Source organism: Trichosurus vulpecula, chromosome 1 (genome assembly GCF_011100635.1).
Source record: "Trichosurus vulpecula isolate mTriVul1 chromosome 1, mTriVul1.pri, whole genome shotgun sequence".
In the NCBI taxonomy this organism is placed as follows: Eukaryota; Metazoa; Chordata; class Mammalia; order Diprotodontia; family Phalangeridae; genus Trichosurus; species Trichosurus vulpecula.
This window is the reverse complement of record NC_050573.1, coordinates 85,116,879-85,137,169: the sequence shown is the minus strand read 5'-3', so window position 1 is coordinate 85,137,169 and position 20,291 is coordinate 85,116,879. Positions and strand designations below refer to the sequence as shown.

Below are 20,291 nucleotides of genomic sequence, written 5' to 3'. Positions count from 1 at the left end.
ATTGTAGAGAGATGGTGAAAACTGAAATATGGCCCCTGCCCATGAGCCAGGGTTGAGATGCTCTCTTGGTCACTTGCATATGGCATTCCACCCTCCCCCTATCCCGCCCCATTCCTGCCTCTCCTTAAGGAGGAGATTAGACTTTATCTTTTTGGTGTTGTAGACCCTTTGGCAGCCTGGCGAAGCAATGGACCCCTTCTCAGAATGATGTTTTCAAATATATAAAATAAAATACATGGAATCACAAAGGAAACCAATTATGTTGAAATAAAGATGTGATTTTTTTTTCCATTCAAGTTCATGGGCCAGTTGGGGGTGGACCCCAGGCTAAGAACCCCTAGACTAAATGATTTTTGAGACCCTTCTTGTTTTAATTCTATGATATAAGCAGAGTTACAAATACTGAGGGCATTGGGAATCCCAGAGTAAACAGAACAAAGCTAGATGATCAATGAGGGAGAGCTTCCTGGAGGAGGTAACTCAGAAGGCTCACCTTCCTGACTTGGGCAGAGTTGTGGGTCCTCCCATGTCACAGATGGCATCTTTCCCTGTTCCTCTCTTGGCAGCTGTAGCAGACTCCGAGATCCCCAAATATGAGAAAGCTTTTCTCCAATTCCACGTCACGGTGCCAGAGGGCCCTTTGCTGCCTGTTCTGCTTCAGGACTCAGAGGAGCGGAGAAAACTCGGTAAAGGGTCCACTAGGGCTGGAGGAAAGGCCCCCACAGGCCCCAGCCTGGGGAGCACGAGGGTGGTGACGTGGAACCTGTTGCTTTTGCTCCATACTTCTTCCTAGTCCCCCTTCCTCAGTGGTGCAGAGTCAGGATTGTTCTAGAGCTCAGTTTGCTAAGAGAATCTCAGGATGCAGGCTGTAAGGACACGGCATGCCAGCCTGGCCCAGTTATGTGGTGTGGTGGAGACGAGGAGGGGTGTCAAAGGCTCTGTGTTCAAATGCTGACTCTGACCCTTACAGGATGTGTGACTTTGGGCAAATCAGATGAGGAGTTTGGCCTAGATAATCTCTAAGGTCAATGTGGCTAGGTGGCTCAATGGATAGAATGCTGGGCTTGGAGTCGGGAGAACCTGAGTTCAATTCTGGCCTCGGACACTTACTGGGCTGTGTGACCCTTGATCTCTGCCTCAGTCTCCTCAACTATAAAACGAGAATAATGATAGCATTTACCTCCCAGTGTTGTGGTGAGGATCAAATGAAATAACATCTGTAAAGCCCAGCACATCATTAGCGCTCTATAAGTGCTAGCTCGAACCATGTCATTATTAAGGTCTCTTAAAGCTCTAAATGCCATCGTCCTGACGCTCGCTCGCTCGTCCTCCCTCTTGCCTGGCTCTTCCAGACCTGGATGTCTGAATCCTCTCTTTGGGTGCCCCTCCCCCGCCCCAGTCCAGCTAGATCCCTCACCCAGCTCAGCCCCCAGACACTGAAAGTGCTGCCTAAGGCTGTTTCTGAGGGAGCAGCAGCTCCATAGAGAGTGCCTGCCTGCCCCACCCACCCAATGGGCAGCCCTCGTCCCGGCCCCTTCCCCACCAGCCCCACTCCTAGAAGTCTTCCAGCCTGGACTTAACCCATCTTTACTCACTCCCTACTTTGCTAAACACCTTGGACGCTGTGGGCCTCACCCCAACCTCGCCCCTTTGCTGACAAGGTCACCACTCCCCCAGCCCAAGTCCTCTTTTGCCTAATTAAGGCCTTTGTTGACTCAGCAGAGATTTGTGCCCAGCTGGGAAGATGCCTCCCACACAGAGGAAGATTTCCCTCCTCCTCCCCTTAGTCTGTACCCGTCCCCCCCCCCCCCCCCCCCCGCCCCGCCCCGGCCCAGTATACACACATGGCAGGGTATGTAATCAGCTCAGAGATTTGAGGAGGAGAGAGATCTTCATATGGGGTGGGGGTTCAGAGGGGCTTCACTGAGGATGTGAGGCCAGGGCTGGGCTTTGAAGAAATGGGAACTGGAGAAGGGGAGGAGAGAGAAGGAGGCCATCCCAGACCTGGAAATGGCATTGGCTGGAGAAGAGCAAACATGAAGGGAATGATCCAACTGCACAAACATTTATTAAACTCCTACTGTATGCTAGATGTTGTGCTCGGTGTTGGGGATACAAATATAGAAAATGACACAGTCCTGGCTCTCAAGGAGGGAGACAGCATGGTTTAATGGGAAAAGACTTTGGATTTGGGTAGAATACCTGCTTTTGAATCCCAGCTCTGCCCATGTACTTACCTGTCACCTGGGGCAGGTGACTCAGCTTGTCTAAAACTGAATTCATTGTCTTTTTCCCAAACCCTCTCCCCTTCAAAAATTTCCTAGTACGGTTGGGAGTACCACCATCCTCCCAGGCCTACAAGCTCAAAACCTAGCTGTCATCCTTGACTCTTCACTCTCTCCTCTCCCAGAACCAGTCAGTGGTCCAGACCTGTCTGTTTTACCTCTGTAATATCTCTCGTGTGTGCCCCCTTCTGTCCTGTGACACCACCACCACCCTGCTGCAGGCCCTGATCCCCTTACACCTGGACCGTTGCAAGAACCTGCTGACTGGTGTCTCTGCCCTAACTCTGTCCCCACTCTAACCCATTTTCCATTCAGGTATCTGCCTAAAGTGTACATGTGGCCATCTCACTTCCCCCCGACGGCTCCCTAATGACTCCAGGATTCAATCTGAAATCCTCTATGAGGTCTTCAAAGCTCTTCGTAACCTGGGCCCTTTCTCCCTTTCCAGTCTTCTTACACCTTACCCCCCTGCCTATACTCTGCAATCCAGTGACACTGGTCTCCTGGCTGGAGGCAGAGCCTCTAAAACAACCCATCTTCTGATCCCAGGCATTTCTCTGGCTGTGACCCATGCCTATGACTCTCTCCCTCCTCATCTCTGCCTGCTGGCTTCCCTGGCTTCCTTCAAGTGTCAGCTAAAGTCCCACCTTCTTCAAGAAGCCCTCTTAATACCAGTGCCTTCCCTCTTTTGTTAATTTCCAGTTTATAATATATATGTCTGTCATCTATCTATCTATCTATCTATCTATCTCTATCTATCTATCTACCTGTCTTTCTATTTACCTATCCATCCAGCCATCTATATATTAATCTATCTGTCCATGCATCCATTCAGCCATCCATCTAGTCATCCATATATTCATCATCTATCTATCTGTCTGTCTATCTATCTATCTATCTACATCTTGTTTGCACATAGTTATTTTCAGGTTATCTCTTCCACTAGACTGTAAGCTACTTGAGGGCAGGACTGTCTTTTGTCTTTCTTAGTGCTTAGCGCAGTGCCTGCCCCAGAGTGAGCACTTCATTGTTGGTTGACTCATTGGCTGACGTACCTACCTCTCTGGGCCTCAGACTATAAGATATGAAGGTAGGTTGAAGGATTTGTAGATGTTTTATACCTGAAGAAAGGAAGACTCAAGGGAGACATGATAGCCGTGTTCTGGTATTTAAAGCAAGAATATTAGAAATTTTTGGAACTATACTAAATTATACTAAAACTCCTTCCTGTGAGTACAGCTAGGATCATTTGTTTTTACCTGTAGTGCCTAGCACAGTGCTTGACATGTAGTAGTAGTAGGTTAAGGAATGCTTGTTGATCGAAGACTGTTTATAAGAGGGATTAGATTTATTCTTCATGGCCTTAGAAGATAACACTAGGGACAACTGGGAAGACTTGTGGAGAGACAGCCATTGGTTCCGCAGAAGGGATAACTTCTTAATTGTTTTGTTGTTCAGTCATGTCTGACTCTTCATGACCCCAGTTGGGATTTTCTTGGCAAAGATATAGGGGTGCCTTTTTCTCGTACAGCCGGCCAAGATGCCAAAAGGGAAGAAGGCCAAGGGGAAGAAGGTGGCTCCGGCCCCTGCTGTAGTAAAGAAGCAGGAGGCCAAGAAAGTGGTCAGTCCTTTGTTTGAGAAGTGGCCCAAGAACTTTGGCATTGGTTAGGACATCCAGCCCAAAAGGGACCTTACTTGATTTGTCAAATCGCCTCGGTACATCAGACTGCAGCGTCAAAGGTCTGTCCTTTGTAAGCATTTGAAAGTCTCACCAGCAATTAACCAGTTCACCCAGGCTTTGGATTGTCAGACAGCTACTCGACTGCTGAAACTGGCTCATAAGTATAGACCTGAGACAAAACAAGATAAGAAGCAAGGGCTTCTGGCTCTGGCTGAGCAAAAGGCTGCAGGCAAAGGAGATGTCCCCACTAAGAGACCACCTGTCCTGAGCACAGGTGTTAACACTGTCACTACCCTGGTAGAAAACAAGAAAGCATAGTTGGTAGTGATTGCACATGACATGGTCCCCATTGAGCTAGTGGTCTTCCTACCTGCCTTGTGCCGAAAAATGGGGGTTCTTTACTGTATTATCAAAGGTAAAGCCAGACTGGGTCGCTTAGTTCACAGAAAGACCTGCACAAGCATTGCCTTTATACAGGTTAATCCTGAAGATAAGGGAGCCCTGGCTAAGCTGGCAGAAGCCATCAAAACCAATTACAATGACAGATACGATGAGATCCATCATCGCTGGGGTGGCAATGTTCTGGGTCCAAAATCAGTGGCTCGTATTGCCAAGCTAGAAAAGGCAAAAGCTAAGGAACTTACAACCAAATTGGGCTAAATTGGGATTTGATTTTTCCCTACATAAAAATAAAAATTTAAACAAAAAAAAGATACAGGAATGGTTTGCCATTTACTTCTCCAGCTCATTTTACAGATGAGGAAACTGAAGCAAATGAGGTTAAAATGACTTGCCCAAGGTCACACAGCTGTCCTGTGCTGAGGCCAGATTTGAACTCAGGGAGATGTGTTCCTGGCTCCAGGCTTGGGGCTCTCTATCCATTGTGTATCAGAGCTGTCCAAATGCTGAATGGACTGTTTTAGGAGGTAGTGAGTTTCCTCATCCCTGGAGATCTTCAAGAGAAAGCTGGATGACCATTTGATGGGAATGTTTTAATGACAGGCTCCTGCTCAGGTATGAGGTGGACAAGAGACCCTTTGAAATCACTTCTAACTCTGCTATTCTGTGATCTGAAAAGTGAGGAGGTTGGATTAGATCTCTTAGGTCTCCGAGCTCCAGAGAATATATGGCATGAAGGATGGAAAAAGCCCTAGACTTGGAGTTTAGAGACCTGGGTTTGAATCCTGCCTTGAATACGTACCTTTAAGAACCTCAGTTTCTTCAGCTGTAAAATGAGAGCATTCATATCGAACCATTTACCTCAAAGGGAAGCACTTTGTGATCCTTGAAGCACTATAGAAATGGGAGCTATTACTGTCTCTCACAACAGCCTTAAGAAATAAGCAGGGATAATTTTTTTTGGCATTATAATTATGCTGGCATGTGTCTTATCCCCACCCATGAAAGAACAAATGAATAAGCATTTGTTAAGTGCGTATATAATAATAATAATGATAGCAGTTAGCATTTATATAGCACTTGGAGGTTAGCAGTGTGCTTTACAAATATCTCATTTTATTCACACAACAACCTTGGGAAATAGGTCCCCATTTTGTCTCCATTTTACACATGGGGATAATGAGGCAGACAGTGGTGAAGTGACTTGCCCAGGGTCAAACAGCTAGGAAGTGTCTTAGGCTGGATTAGAATTTGAGTCTTTCTGACTCCAACCAAGCCCAGGGCTCTATCCACTGAGCCACCTAGCTGCCTACTGTGTACCAACCATTGTGCAAAGTACTGGGGATACTAACTAGATTCTGAGTTCCACAAAGACAGGGTTATGTCTTATTTACATTTTCCATATCCCCTAGCACAGTGCTCTGCGGACAGTAGGTGCTTAATCACTTTTGAATTGATTTGGATTTAGGAGACTCGGGTTCTATTCTGCTAGTTCTGTGGCTTTGTGAGAGCCTCTTCCCCTCTCCAAACCTTAGTAGTTCTTCGTTAGCATCCGGGGTCAGGCATCTCTAACTCCTCTGGGCCTCCCCAGCGAAGGCACACCTGCGGAAGGCCATGATGAATCACGAAGAAGCCTTGTGTCTCCACGCGGTCTGCCGCATCCTTCGAAAGATGGACCTGTTGCAGGAAGTCGTGTCCCTGGCTCACAGGCGCTCCCTGGCCAAGTACTCAGAGATCGACCGTGAGGATGACTTCTTTGAGACTGCCGAAGCCCCTGAAGTCCACCGTGAGTGGGGAGTCTGAGGGCAGGGCCATGTGGGGTGTCTCTGTGTGTGTGTTTCCTGTGGATGGTGGAGGGTGAGGGAAAGGGGACAGGCAGTGACCCCCTGCATTTCCCAAGTACTGTGGTTCCTAGGACACAGATTTAGAGCTGGAAGGAACCTGAAAGGTCCTCTTGACCATTTCCCTCCTGCTACAGATAAAGACATCAACTCGTTAATAATGCATCTACCTTGTCAATTCCAAAAGGGCAATCATGTGATCTGAAGTTGGGAATGTGGGTACAGCTCCTTGTTCCACTACCACTTACATCTGTATCTGTGGGCAAATGACTGCCTCTCTCTGGGCCTCTGTGAAATGAGGAGCTTAGACTTAGGTGATGCCTGATGTCCTTTCCAGCTCTAAATGTTGGATTCTTTTCACATCTTTCTTGATGTCTGATCCTCACAGCCCAGAGGATGAGCAGAGGAGGAAAGGTCCAGCAAGGTCCAGCAAGAAGCCACTTACTGGTATCACATGGGGAGTCAGTGGGACCAAAGCCCAGATATCCTTATTCTCAGCCTGGGGCTCCTTCTGCTCCTCTCTCTTGTCTTCTATTCACATGGAGGCAAAATAGAATTTGCAGAGTGTTTTTGAATGTCCCATGTTAGCTCATTTACAACAGAGAATGTGATATTTTGTGATTTTTAGAATGCAGGATATTAGCCCATAGAGTGTTAGATCCTAGAGGGACCTTAGATCTGAACCCTTTATAGATGGGGAAAGTAGGGCCCAGAAAGAGCAGGATTCTAGTTGGCCTGTGACTCTGCATTTAGATGAGTCAGTACCCAACCAAGACCTACCTCTTCTCTCTCTTTGTTAAAGTAGGGGATGGGGCCCTTTTCCCCATTGAGTATGTGGCCTTTAACTGTAGAGGAGTAAGTCAGTGTGCTATAGGGTCCAAGAGAAGCCAGGTTGTGGAGATACAGTGAAAATAGGTGATAGGCTAAAGAAAAGCTTCATTTTCTCTGGGGTGATGTTTCTGGTCTCTGTGTTTCTTGGGGGAGAGACTGGTGGTTAGGTGACAGATGGTGGGAAGAATCTTGAGGGTGAACCAAGAAGGGTGTGTTTACTCTGGGAAGGCTTCCTGTGGGAGGTAAAAATGTGTGTTTCTCTTTATATCACTTAATGAGAGAATGATGGATAAGGCCAGTCCTGGCTTTTCTCTTTGGTCCTTGATCTGGCTAATTTTTGATTTCTATATATTTAGCCAAGACCCACCAGAAGCCAGAGATAAAGACGCCCAACTTCTCCCAGGTGAAGGTGACAGACATCTTCCACCGCTTGGTGAGTCCTCAAGGCCCTCTTTGGGACTCTCTGACCGGGGAACCCAACTGCATTCCTTCCTTAGTAATAATAACTAGCTTTTACATACTGCTTATGAAGATGCCAGGCACTGTGCTAAGCTCTTTACAAATACGCTGTCACTGGGCCCCCACAACAATCCTTGGAGGTAGATGCTATTACACTATTACAACATTTTACAGATGAGGAAACCAGGGCAAACAAATGAAATTACTTGCCCTGGGTCACACAGCTAGTAAGTGTCTGAGATTGGATTTGAACTCAGGTCTTCCTGATTCCAGGCCCAGCTCTCTATCCAGTGTACCACCTCGTTGTCCCTTTTCATGGGCTTCTTGCTGCTACTCTAGAAGACAGGTGACTGAAGCCTTCTCCCTGTTTCACATCCCGAGGGGATCAAAAGGCTTGCCCAACTATGGAACAAGCTCATGGCCAAGTCTGGAGCCCAAGACTCTTCCCCCTACAGTCCACTCCCATCCTTTTCTCTCTGACATGGGATTAAAAACCCCTCATTCAGGAGCCTTCGACATTCCTAAACCCTTTCTCCGTCTATGTTCTCATTTCACCATTAACTCTGTCTCCCACTCAATATAAATGCCTCTGAAGAGATTAACCTTGTTTTTTATTCCATAAATTAAAAATAAAATAAATTTTTAAAAAAGAGATTAGCCTAAATTAGGAAATGGAAGCCCAGGAAAAGGAAGGAGGTCACATAGTAAGTCATGGCTTTTGGGTAGATGGGAAACTGAGGTGCAGGAAGGGTCAGGATCATAGGCAGTGAGTAGCAATCTAAGCCAGAACCTCAAGACTCCAAGTCCATTGGGGTTCCTGTGTAACATGCTGCTGCTGATTGCAAGGAATTTGGCCCCAACAAGGCATTAATAGAGAGGTAGGAGAGCAAGTGCACATGGCTGGACCTTCTGTCTCCCAACAGGGGCCTCTGTCCGTGTTCTCTGCCAAGAATCAGTGGAGGCTGAAGGGGCCCATACACCTGACTCGAGGTGAAGGTGGCTTTGGATTCACTCTCAGGGGAGATTCTCCTGTTCTCATTGCAGCTGTAATCCCTGGGGGTCGGGCTGAGGTAAGTGAACCCCAAATTCCCAGGGATATGGCCTGGCCCTCCAAGAGCCCCCAGCACTGAGAGGGAGATGGGATAGGGAAGGTGCCTCGGTGCTGCTCGAGGAGCCCTTGAGTCTGGGGCGGTGGGGAGGGGGGTTATCCTGCACTCTCGCAGTCTCTGGGGCTGAGTGGGGAGACTTAGCTCTGCTCCAAGAGAGCCCTGAGGGATGATGGGGAAGACACCGGCCCCTCCCCTCAGGGACTTGGCAGGAACAGAGACGCCGGAGGTAACCTGTCCAGCTCAGCATCCCTTTATACATAGAGATACTGGAATGTGCTGAGGGAGGCTTCCTGGAGGAGACTAATTTGGAGCCAGGTCTGGCAGAAGGGAAGGGGTCAGGGAGTCCCTGACTCGTCGGGCCCTGCCTGTGGGAAGGAGTCTGTGTCACCTCCCTGCCTTCTGCTTGTTATATGTACCTCACAGTTTTCCTGTCAGGCTCCCCAGCCTGGAGCCTAAATTCTTACCCATGTCCTGACTCCTCACCTCCCCTAAGTATGTTTGTCAGACCTCAGCCCTGGGATAGACCTGGCCCAGAAGAGGAAGGAGCCTCGTAGGACCACAGAGTTAGAGCCAGAAGGGACTTTTTAGAGGACCTTTAGTCTAACCCTCTCATTTTACAGATGACAAAACTGAGGCCCATAGAAATGAGGGGGCTAGCTGGTGGTCACACAGCATGAGGCAGAGGCAGAATTAGAACCCAGGGCCAGTGTCCTTTCCAGGATGCCAGCCACCGTGAGGCAAGGTTGGCCCGGGTCCAAGGGGTGCTCCTGCCTTGCAAGAACTGGTCCAGGTTCAGGAGCTCAGTACTTTGGGACTTATCCTGGCTGCTTCATGCCTCCCACCTGGGCACTGGCCCAGCCTCTCAGCCCGTCGTGTGAGACCTTCATAGTTTGGCTCATGCTGTACCAGCATCATCACCTCCTTCCCAATATGCGCCTTCCATTCCAGCCACAATGGGGCTTTTCCTGTTCCATGAGAAATTAATTCCTGATTTCTACTCAAGCTATTCCTGGCACTAAGAAGCTCCTCTTGGCTTTCCCTGCCCTTCAGTGTTTATCTGGAGCCATGCTGCCTCCAGGAAGCCTCCTTAGCTCAGGGATTTCTCCACCTTCCCAAATTCTGTAACCTTATTATTATTAATAATTTTTACAAGAGTGGTTATTACGTGGACTGAGAGAAAGGAATGGGTGAAAAAAGCTCTTTATTTTTTTGGGTGGTGGTGGGGACAGAGTTAAGTGACTTGGCCAACGTCACACAGCTAGCGTTTGAGTCTGGATTTGAACTTAGGTCCTCCTCATTCCAGGGCCAGTGCTCTATCCACTACACCCCCTAGCTGTCCCTAAAAACAAATTCATCGACTTTTAGCTTGGATTTAACTGTTCAAGGGAAGGACCTTACAGCTAATGCAGAAATGTTTTGCATGACTTGATATGTATAATGGGTATTGTATTTCTTGCTTTCTCAATGGATGGGGGAAGTAGAGGGAGGGAGAGAATTTTGAACTGAAAATAAAATTAAGTAAAAAAATTTTTTTTAAAAGGTAAGGCCCATTGACATCATCTGGAAAGATCTGATGGAAAGCTTGTTGGGTCTAGTCAGACGGCTTGGGTTTGTGTCATGGCTCTGACATTTATTAGCAGTGTGACCTTGGGCCAGTCACTTCACTGTGTCCTCTGAGGGTATATCCTGATTTATAAAATGAGGATCAGAACATTTGTTCCTCCCTACCTCATCGGGTTGTTGTGGGGGGAAGTGCTTTGTCAACCTTAAAGCATTGTAGACGTAGGAGTTATTCATGGTAGCCTGTTTTACAGATTAGGGAGGGGATGTGACTTACCGAAGGTTGACATAGCAAGTCAATGGGAGAGAGCTGGAACTAGTTCCCAAGTGTCTTGACTCCCAGGCCAGGGCTTTTTCTACCACACCACAGGGAACCTGAAGGTGTGAGGATCTGGCCAAAGTCTCTGTCTAGGCAGCAAAGCCAGCGCCATACCCCGTGTTTGAATCTGCTGTTCACAAATAGACTGGCATGGCATGGCTCCACATAGGCTGGTGCTTTGTCTGAGTCTGGGAAACAACACTGCCCATTTGCAGAGAGCTCATCACAAACTGGCTGAGTTAGGCCCAGGGGAAGCCAGCCGGCTCAGGTCAGGGGTTACTTTCCCTAAGGACTCACCTTCTACCTTCACTTTCTGCAGGCAGCTGGACTGAAGGAGGGTGATTACATTGTCTCTGTGAATGGGGAACCCTGCAAGTGGGGGAAGCACTCAGAGGTGGTGGCCCTGCTGACAGGCGTGGGAGAGGAAGGTGTGGACATCGAGGTGGTCACACCCCAGCGAGAGGAGCCGCTTGGCCTGGTAACCCCGAGCCCCAGGACAGGATGGGAGATTGTGGGGGAGGGTCCAAAGGCCAGGGAGCTCTCCTCTATGAGAGAGAGAGAGAGGAGGCCTAACCTTATAGCAGTGAGAGCTGGACAGAGCCTAGAGACCGCTCGGTCCAGAAGAGCACACAGTCCCAGAGAGAGGAAGGGATGCTTTCTTTAATCTCAGAATCACAGGGACTCAAGTCAACCTGTACCTGAACAGGATTCACTTTACTCCATCCTCCACGCGTGGCATCATCCAGCCTTTATTTGGAGACCTCCTTTGGTGGGGAACTCACTACCCCCCAAAGTAACCCATTCTAGTTTGGAATAAGCTCTAATTGTTAGGAAGTTGTCAAATTAAGTCAAACCAAAAGCTGTCTCTATAATTTTCACCCATTGCTCCTGGCTTTGGCTTCTTCAGCTAAGCAGAATCTTTAAAAAATGAAAAAGCCCATTAACTTTTTAAGCCATTGTTTGGCGTTTCCTAATGGTTCTGGGTAACGTTTTTGGCTTAAGGATTATCTGTTGGTTTTAGATGACCCACTTTATATGTGTCTCATCTGCTGTTTGGGACTTTTTAGAAAAATTGACTCCTTTAAAATAGTATCTTTGCCAGGTCCTTGTTTCTGCCTATAAAGATTTGAGGGGTGGTCTTGGGGATGATGGGTGGGGGATAGGAGGAGGAAGGGGTGACTCGCTGGAAGGGGGATACAGGGATGACTGCCTGACTCTCATTCTCTGTCTCGGACCAGGTGGATAAGAAGGCGACTACCTTGTCCTCAGTCGGGCTCTTGCGCAGTGACAAGGAAAATGGTGGGCACGTCACACTGTCTGGGCCTTTCCTTGGCTGGAACAAGAAGGCCAAGTGGGGCCAGGGCCTGAGGCGGCTCCAGCCTTTCTCCCCATCAGCAGACAACACACCGGCTTCCCGCTGAGGCACCTGCTCTAGGACGTCTTCCTTGGTCCTCCCCAAAGGGCTGGTGAACGAGGCCAGAAGCACCCCCTGCCCTGGCTTGGGAGCCCCTAAGAGGCAGCTGACTGGCTTCTGGCTAGTTATGGGAACGGTCCCTGAGGATTTATCTCCCTCTGGGCTCAGGCAGGCCCTGCAGAACCTCAGGGTTGTTGGTGGCTGGCCCAGGCATCTTTCCCAGCTCCATTTTCCTCCGCCCACAGGTGTTGGGGATGGGAGGAGGTCCTAGGATCTCTTCCTCTAAACTTTGTAAACTTTGAAGCACTAGAGAAATGAGCCCTGTTCTTACTATTCTCCTGAGACTTGGTGATACAGTAGAGCTAACACTCGCACTTGTAGCCGGCAGACCTGGATTCAGATCCTGGCTATGCCACTTGCTAGTTGTGTTACCTTGAGTAAGTCACTTCCCCTGCTCAGGCCTCAGTTTCCTTAAGTGCTGTAGAAATGGAAAGGGCCGATCCCAAAGGTTCAGATTGGTGAGAGCTCATATTTCTGTAGCCTATTAAAATGTACATAGCACTTTCCTGAGAAGGGAATCCTAGGATTATTATCTATTTTACAAAGAAAGAAAATGGGCCAAGAGAGAAGAGAGAAGTTACTTGTTCAGGGTCCTCCAGCTAGTTACAAAAATGAGTCTTCTGGTTCCAAGTCCGGGCTCCGTGCTTCTGCCCTGAGATGCTCGTCAGACAGGCCACAGCTGTGGGGGCTTCTGCCCCAGAGCTGCCATCCTCCTCAGGAGGAAGAGTCCTCTTCCTCCTCCTCTGGAAGAAGAGTCTTCTTCCTCCTCCTCCCCCTCTCCCTTCCCCCTTTCCCTTCCCCCCTTCTCTTCCCCCTCCTCCTTCCCCTCTCCCCTCCTTCTCCTCATCCCAGAGGTTCAGCCTCACAGACTCTGAGCAGGATAAGAGTCAGCCTCTGAGACGGCCTTTTGCAGGTCCCATGTGGGGCCCTCGTCCTGCTGGGTTTTAATTGAGGGCCCAAAGGAGGGGGCTTAGTGAACCTGGAGCCCCATCCTGTCCCTTTGCAGAAGAAACAGATCCAGGACAGGGAACCAACTGCCCAGGGTGACGTGGTGAGTTAGAGGCTGATGTAGAACTGAGACCTGGGTCTCCTGACCTCAGGCCTGGTGCTCTGCACACTAGTTACATTAATAGGGAATTGTGCCCAGTAAACATTTGCAGTGGGTGGGGGGTGGTGTATTGGAGAGGGAGGGACAGGGGAATGGGCCCTGACCCTGGACAAGTCAACTCTCTCGGCCTCAATCTCCCCCTGTCAAATGAGGAAGTTGGATTTCTTCATCTCTAAGGGTCCAAGGAGTCTTGTCTTGAGTTCTCCTCTCCCCTAAATCCATACTCTGTCCTATCCTTCAAGGCTTAGCTCAGGTGTCCCCTCCAGGAAGCCCTCCATGATTACCCCATTCGAAGTGATCTCTCCCTCCTTGGATTTCAAAGTCCTTGGCCTGGTCTCCATTACACTGTCATTGTATCATACTTATTTCTGTAGAAGCAGTGGCCTTTTAGACTGAGCTTCTGGACGGCAGAGATGTGGGTAGTAGGCACTTAATAAATGTTTGCATTAAATGGAATTTGTCTGTGTAGCTGTGGGGGAGGGCAGGATCCTGCTTCTTAAACTCCAACAGGAGGGGCCTGGGTAGGCTGAGAAGAGAGAAAAGACGTAAGATACATCACCAGATTGGAGAATCCAGGGACAAATTGGGGCAGAGGGAGGTGGGGGAGCTGGTCCTTATCCCTGGGTCCACCTCTGGGGGGGAGGTGGGGACATCCCTCTTCCTCCAGGTTGCCTGCCCATCTCAAAACAACTTTCTAAGTTTATTTAGCAGGGGTGATGTAGAAGATATTCCATTTCAGGTATGGTTTGGAGTAGATGGCCTCAGAGGTGCCTTCTACTAGTGTTTAAGATTCTGTGATTCTCAGCAGAGAGGGTTGGGTATCAGCTTCTATCTCTGAATGGGAGGGGGAATGCAGCTATTTTCAAATTAGACACTTGGTCCCAGGGCAGTAGGATTGCAGAGTACATTTCTGACTTAGGGGACAGATGGAGCAGGGGACTCTGAGAAGATTCCCCCTTCCACCTGCCTCTGACTTCCTTCCCTCCCCAGCCCCCAATCTGAATTTTTCTACCTTTCTCCCACCCCCAGTAGATTCTGGGTTGTCATTGGCAGGGACGGTCCTCCTGTTTTAAATAGGGACTGTCCAGAGATTAGAAAAATGTTCTGAAATCCTAGAATGAGATAGAATAGAACTGAAACTTGAGATCCTGCTTCTCTCAAGTAATACATAACTCCTTTTAATATAGCACGTTAAAGAGTTCTCTAAGGAGGAATTGAAAACTATTAAGTGTATGAGAGATTAATCCAAATCACTAATCATTAAGAGATACAAATTAAAACAACACTGAGGTTTCAATTTACATATGGTAAATTAGCAAAGATAGCAAAAGGTGGGAATGTTCATGTTGGAGCAGTGGTGGAAAGACTGGCACACTTGATAGAGTTGTGAACTTGTCACACTGTTCTGAACAGCAATTTGGAATTATACCCAGAAAGCAACTCAAATGTCTATATTTTTTGACCCAGAGATCCCATTGCTAGGCATATATCAAGGAAATCAATAAATTTTTTAAAAAATTCACATATATATCAAAATATAGCAGCCCATCTTGTAATAATAAGGAAGTGGAAGCAAAGCAGACAGCTACAAATTGGGGAAGGGCTAAATAAATTGTAACATCCAAATACAGTGGCGTATAACAGCTCTAAGAAATGATGGCTGTGATTGCCTCAGAGGAAGCATCCAAAGACTTGTTTGAACTGATGCAAGGTGAAGCAAACAGAACCATGAAAACACCATATGAAATGATTAAGAAGATGCTTGTGGAAACAACACCAAAACATGATAATGACCAAACTTGGCCCCAGTGAAAGTAAAAGAGAATGAACCTCCATTCCTTCTTTGCAGAAGTGAGGGATTATGGGTATGGAACATTGCATATGATGGTGGACTTAGTTTATGTGATGGTAGGTGAACATTTTTTTTCTTTATTCTTTTTGTAGATGTGCTCTGGGAAGGGAGGGAAGAATATATTGGGAAATATTAGTGAGATAACAAAAACTATTAGTAAAAATTGTTAAAAAATACTTATGGTATGTTAAAGTTACAAAGACTCTCAAAAACAATTTTGAATAGAGCAAGTATTTTCATCCTTATTTAAGTGTTAAGTAGATTAAGGCTCAGTGAGGTAAGGATATGCCCTAGGTCTCAAAGCAGTAGATGACTAAGGCAAGCGCTTTCAATTAAATTAAACATTTATTGTACTTCTGCTTTGTATATTGTGCTTTGCTGTAGAAATACAAAGATTAAGTAATCTCTTTCCTCAGGAAGTTTACAAATGAAAAGGTGAGTTGTTACAAAGGTTCCCCCTCCTCCATGGGTAGGGAGTGGAAGAGAGGGGAAAAAAATCAATTTTTTTAAAATAAAAAATACAATTTATTATTTTCAAATCGATTTTGTTCATTAAAAACAATTTAATATTTTCAAATCAGTTTTTATTCATTGAAAAAATACAACTTAATTTTTCAAAAATAAATTGGTAGGTGGGAAAAGCAAGTCTAATTTCACAGATGAAGAAACTGAGTTCCAGATAAGGAAAGTCATTTGCCTGAGATCATAGAGGAGACCATTCCACTATGGTATTATCCTTTCACTAAGGAGCAAGGAGAAAAACTGGGAGAAGCTGTCGAAGCTGGACGAGAGGATGATCAAATCGAGGTCATCGTGGCATTCCACTAATGCTCAGGGTTGAAAGCAGTCCCATCGAGGAAATGGGGCTTGCTTAGAAAGGGAAGGCTACTTGGAAAAGGGGAAGGGAGAAAGGGAAGGAAGGGAGCCTGTGTGGTTGGGACTGTCAGAGCAGAACAGCAGGAAGTTGGAGCCAGAGCCCTCGGGGCACGGGGAGAGGGAAGCCCTGGCCTCCACCCTGGACCTATGTTGGCCTTCTGAGGCCCCCCTCCCCCCATCCTCTCTGAACCCTTTGCAAGCACAATGGGAAGTCTTGAAACTTCTGTCTTTCATACTGAGAGATGAGGAGGGCCAGGTGTGGGCTCTATCCTGAAAATGTGTATGTCTAAAGGGCAGCGCCACTCTACTGTTATAATACAAATGACAGTAGCTAGCATTCATATGGCCCTTTAAGGTTGTTTTTTTAAAAATTGTTTTATTTTTAATTTATGGAATAAACAAGCATTTTCATAACATAGTACAAGAAAAAAAGATGATTGCACATGAAACTGCAAATCTGCTATGTAAAACTTGCTATTCCTTTTAAATATACAATTGTCATGTAAATTTCTTATTTCTTTTTTCTTCCATTCCCTCCCCGCCCCCCCCCCCCTCGCCCCCAGCTTTACAAATGTGATTTCATTTTATCTTGACAACAATCCTGGGAGCTAGGTACTATTATTTGAGGTTAGGTGACTCTCCCAGGGTCACACAGTTTGGAAGTGTGTGAGGGCACATCTGCTCACCGGCAAGGGACAGCGTAGTAGTGACTGACCACAGTGCAGGGGCTTCTAGAGGAATCTGGTCTGTCCACAGCCGGGAGAACACCAGAGGTGCCCAAAGGAAAGGCTCCCCTTGACCTTGGATGGAAGCAGCAGGCAGTGGGTACCACAGGTTCCCAAGCTTCCAGGGCATCTTCTCTCCCTCAGCCACTATTAATTTCCTTCAACCTCTGTTGACCCAGGTATCTGTTGGCTGGGTTCATGCGAAACAAAGAAAGAGAGAAAGACACAGCTGCAGGGGTCTGGACCAGCAATAAATGGCTTCAAGGGGACTATACACAATGCTTAATGTCACATCTGAATGTCTAGGATTTCCCTATTTCTAGCCCTCCCCCCTGCCCAACAACTGCTTGGCCTGGTTTGGTCTCTCCTGAGGAATGATAGCTAGCACAGGCTTTAAATATACAGAGGGCTTCACCTAATGTAATCTCATTTACTCCTCACAACATCACTGAGAAACATGCTATTGTTATCTCCAATTTATAGTTGGGGAAACTGAGGCAGTGAAAGGTTAAGTGATTTGTCCAGGGTCACGCAGCTAGTGTCTGATAGAGTGTCTTCCTGACTCCATATCTAGCACTCTCATCCTCTGCTTCACCTAAGCACCCAGTGCTTGCTCCCGTGGCCACTCTCATGGTTCTTGTTTCCTTCCCGGGACTGACTTTCCTTTTGACTCTGAAGTCTGCATAGTGCTGGGAAAGAAATGAGCCTGGGAGAAAGAAGGGAAAGGCTTGTTGGGTTGGAACTCTGTCTGGGAAATAACCTTAACTTAGTCAGTCACTGCATCACTTCTGCTTTCAAACACCCAACCACTGGCAGGCAGGTTTGGCTCCTTGCTCACACAGATCCAGAAAAAACTATCTAGGACAACATGGGAAATACATTATCTTGTTAAAAGGCTTCCTGGGAATGCTAGAGATGAGCAACTCTTCCCTTCTACCTGCTGAGATTCTTAGGTTTCCTTTCCACTTGGGTTGTTTAGGGGTACAAGTCCTCCCACACTATTACTGGTGGACTATTTTCTACATAAAGATAAAAAGCACATTGGAGAAACAGAGACAGAGAGAAGGAAACCTCCCCCTTTGCTCTGAGGAGATAAGCTATGACTTAGATTTGTTGTTAGGGAAAGGCAGTTGGGTGTGGTAGACCCAGGGTCTTTGGTTTGAATTTTGGCTCTGCTGCTAACTTGACATATGACCTTGAGCAAGAAACTTCCTGTCTGTGGACTTTGGTTTTTTATTTTATAAAATGGAGGGATGGACTCACTGACCTCAAAAGGTCTTCTCCAATCTTTTTTTTTTTACTTTTTTTTTAATGAACAAAAACCCACCTTTTCTCCTTCTCTCTACTCCCCTGTCCCATTGCAAAAGGAAGAAAACAATACCCTTGTAACAAATATGCATGGTCAAATAAAACAATTCCTACATTGGCCATATATATCCAAAAAAGGTCACCATTTGCATCCTGGGTCCTTTAGTTCTCTCTATCTGGACATGGGTGGCTTGTTTCATTGTGAGTCCTATGGAATTGTGGTTGGTTATTGTGTTGATCAGACTTCCTAGTCTTTCCATGTCTGTCTTCACAATTGCTGTTGCATACATTGTTGCTGTTGCATACGTTGTTGCTGTTGTATACATTGCTTTCCTGGTTCTGCTCATCTTACTCTGCATCAGTTCTTACAAGTCTTCCCAGGTTTCTCTGAAACTATCCCTTTCCTCATTTCTCATAGCACAGTACTATTCCATCACATTCACATGCCATAATTTGTCTCACCCAGTTCTTAAATTCTGTCTGTATGTCCTGATGTGCATGAAGAGTTTATTTCACCTCTAAGACTTAATCAACTTATCAGTTGCAGAGTCTTCTTAAAGCTACTTTGGTGAAGAGAATTTCCTCACAGAGAGTTCCCTACACCAATGAAACCACAGATTCCATACCTCCCCCCCAGTAGGGGGGGAGCAATCTCTTCAGTACCTTCCCCACAGAGTCATTGTAAGGTTCAAAAGGGGTTTTACTTTTTTATTTTTTGCAAACCTCAAATCACTCTAGAAATACAAGCTCATTATTTTCTAACATTCTACATTTTTAGGTGGAGGCAGCATGGTCCAATACATGGAACGCTGCTGACCAGAGTCAGAAGACCTGGATTTGAATCCTACCCTTGTTATTGGCCACTTGTGTGCTCTTGGACATATTACGTTACCTCTCTGGGCCTCAGTTTCCCTACCTGTAAAATGGGCTTCTTTCCAGTGACATTACCACCACTCTGGTTCAGGCCCTCATCACCTCTCCCCTGGACAATTGCAGTAGCCTCCTGGTTGGTCTTCCTGCCTGGTCTTACTCCTTTCCCATCCGTCCTCCGCTCTGCTGCCTAGGTGACTCTCCTAAAGGGCAGCTTTGATCACATCACCCCCCTCTACTCAATAAACTCCAGTGGTTTCTTATTACCTCTGGGATCAAATACAAATACCTCTATTTGTCCTTTAAAGCCATTCACAAACTGGCCTCTTCCTACTGTAATGGGGGTTTGTGGCATGTGCAGATTTCCCAAAATGGAAACGCCCACGAAGGAGACACCAAATCTTTGGATTTGTGTTTTAGCTCTGCTTCTGAAGTCAATATCCCTTTGTAAAAAGCCAACCTGACTGTCAAAAGGTTAAAAGGAATCAGGATGCTTGGACTTCTAAAACTAGGGGGAAAAACAATCCGTAGGGGCTTGAGCCAAAGGCTGAGATAAGAAACCGTCCCTCAAGCTTCTAAAAGGTGAACCCTGGGAGTAGAGGTATGCTGGCAAATGTTTAAAAACCAGCTCTCAGAAAAAAATGGCTTCACAACACACTTTTTACATTTAATCTACATTATTAATCTCCATTTTCTCTACCACTTTCCTAAAACTAGACAATCAGGAGTGGGGTGGAGGGAGGGAGAGAATTTGGAACAGAATAACAACTAAATAATAATAACTAAAATTAAAAAAATTTAAAATGTATTTGAGTGACCCAAAAAAATCTAGACAATCAATAAAACAATAAATAAATCCTTTTCTGCAGGTTCCTGAAGTATAAACGTTTGCAATGAAAATGTAACGATCAGTTGACTGACTTTGATAGACTTAGCTCTTCTCAGCAATGCAAGGATCTAAAACAATTTCAAAAGACTTCATGAGAAGGAAAATGCCATCCACATCCAGAGAAAGAAATATAGAGTCTGAATGCAGAGAGAAGCATACTATTTGCTCTCTTTTTTTGTTTTGTTTTGTTTTTTCTTTCTCATGGTTCCTCCCATTCATTCTAATTCTTCTATACAACATGACTAATGTGAAAATATGTTTAATTAAAAAGAAGAAAATTTAACAATCAACTCTCTAGAGCCTGATTGAGCCAGCTCCATTATCCCACTTGCTTGGGAAGGGCACATGTGCAGCAGTGGGGGCCAGAGAATCACTGTTACGTGACTTTGTGATTCTGGATTTCTGGCTGTTACTGGATTGTTGACAATCGGTCTTCTGACCCTGTACCTTTTTACTGGCCATCTCTCGTGCATAGAATGATTGCTCTCACTTCTCACCTCCTTTTTCCTGGCCTCCTTCATTTCCTTAAAAATTTAGCTCAAATCCCACCTTCTGCATGAGGCCTCTCCTCAATTCTCACCCAAATGCTTATGGTCTTCCCTCTGGGATCACCTTCCATTTTCACTGTAATATTTTACAGTTATTTGCTGCTGTCTCCCCTATTAGACGTGAGTCCCTTGAAGGCAGGGTCTGTATTTTTGCCTT

At 46.4% G+C, this 20,291-nt stretch overlaps 1 protein-coding gene and 1 pseudogene across 2 annotated transcripts in view; both read left to right on the top strand.

Annotated features, from left to right (window-relative positions):
• The window catches only part of RHPN1 (rhophilin Rho GTPase binding protein 1), a 54,279-nt gene extending 40,757 nt beyond the window's left edge, over positions 1-13,522 (top strand). Inside the window, exons 10-15 of one of the 2 annotated variants that reach the window (XM_036747201.1) lie at positions 567-686; positions 5,957-6,151; positions 7,394-7,470; positions 8,420-8,566; positions 10,804-10,962; positions 11,723-13,522. In XM_036747201.1, coding sequence (XP_036603096.1) covers positions 567-686; positions 5,957-6,151; positions 7,394-7,470; positions 8,420-8,566; positions 10,804-10,962; positions 11,723-11,905 — 881 coding nt within the window. In that variant the 3' untranslated portion in view covers positions 11,906-13,522. The remainder of the gene's footprint in view (positions 1-566; positions 687-5,956; positions 6,152-7,393; positions 7,471-8,419; positions 8,567-10,803; positions 10,963-11,722) is intronic. The other variant, XM_036747268.1, reaches the window with a different exon arrangement.
• On the top strand, positions 3,811-4,626 carry LOC118839812 (annotated as a pseudogene).
• Positions 13,523-20,291: the final 6,769 nt, after the last annotated feature.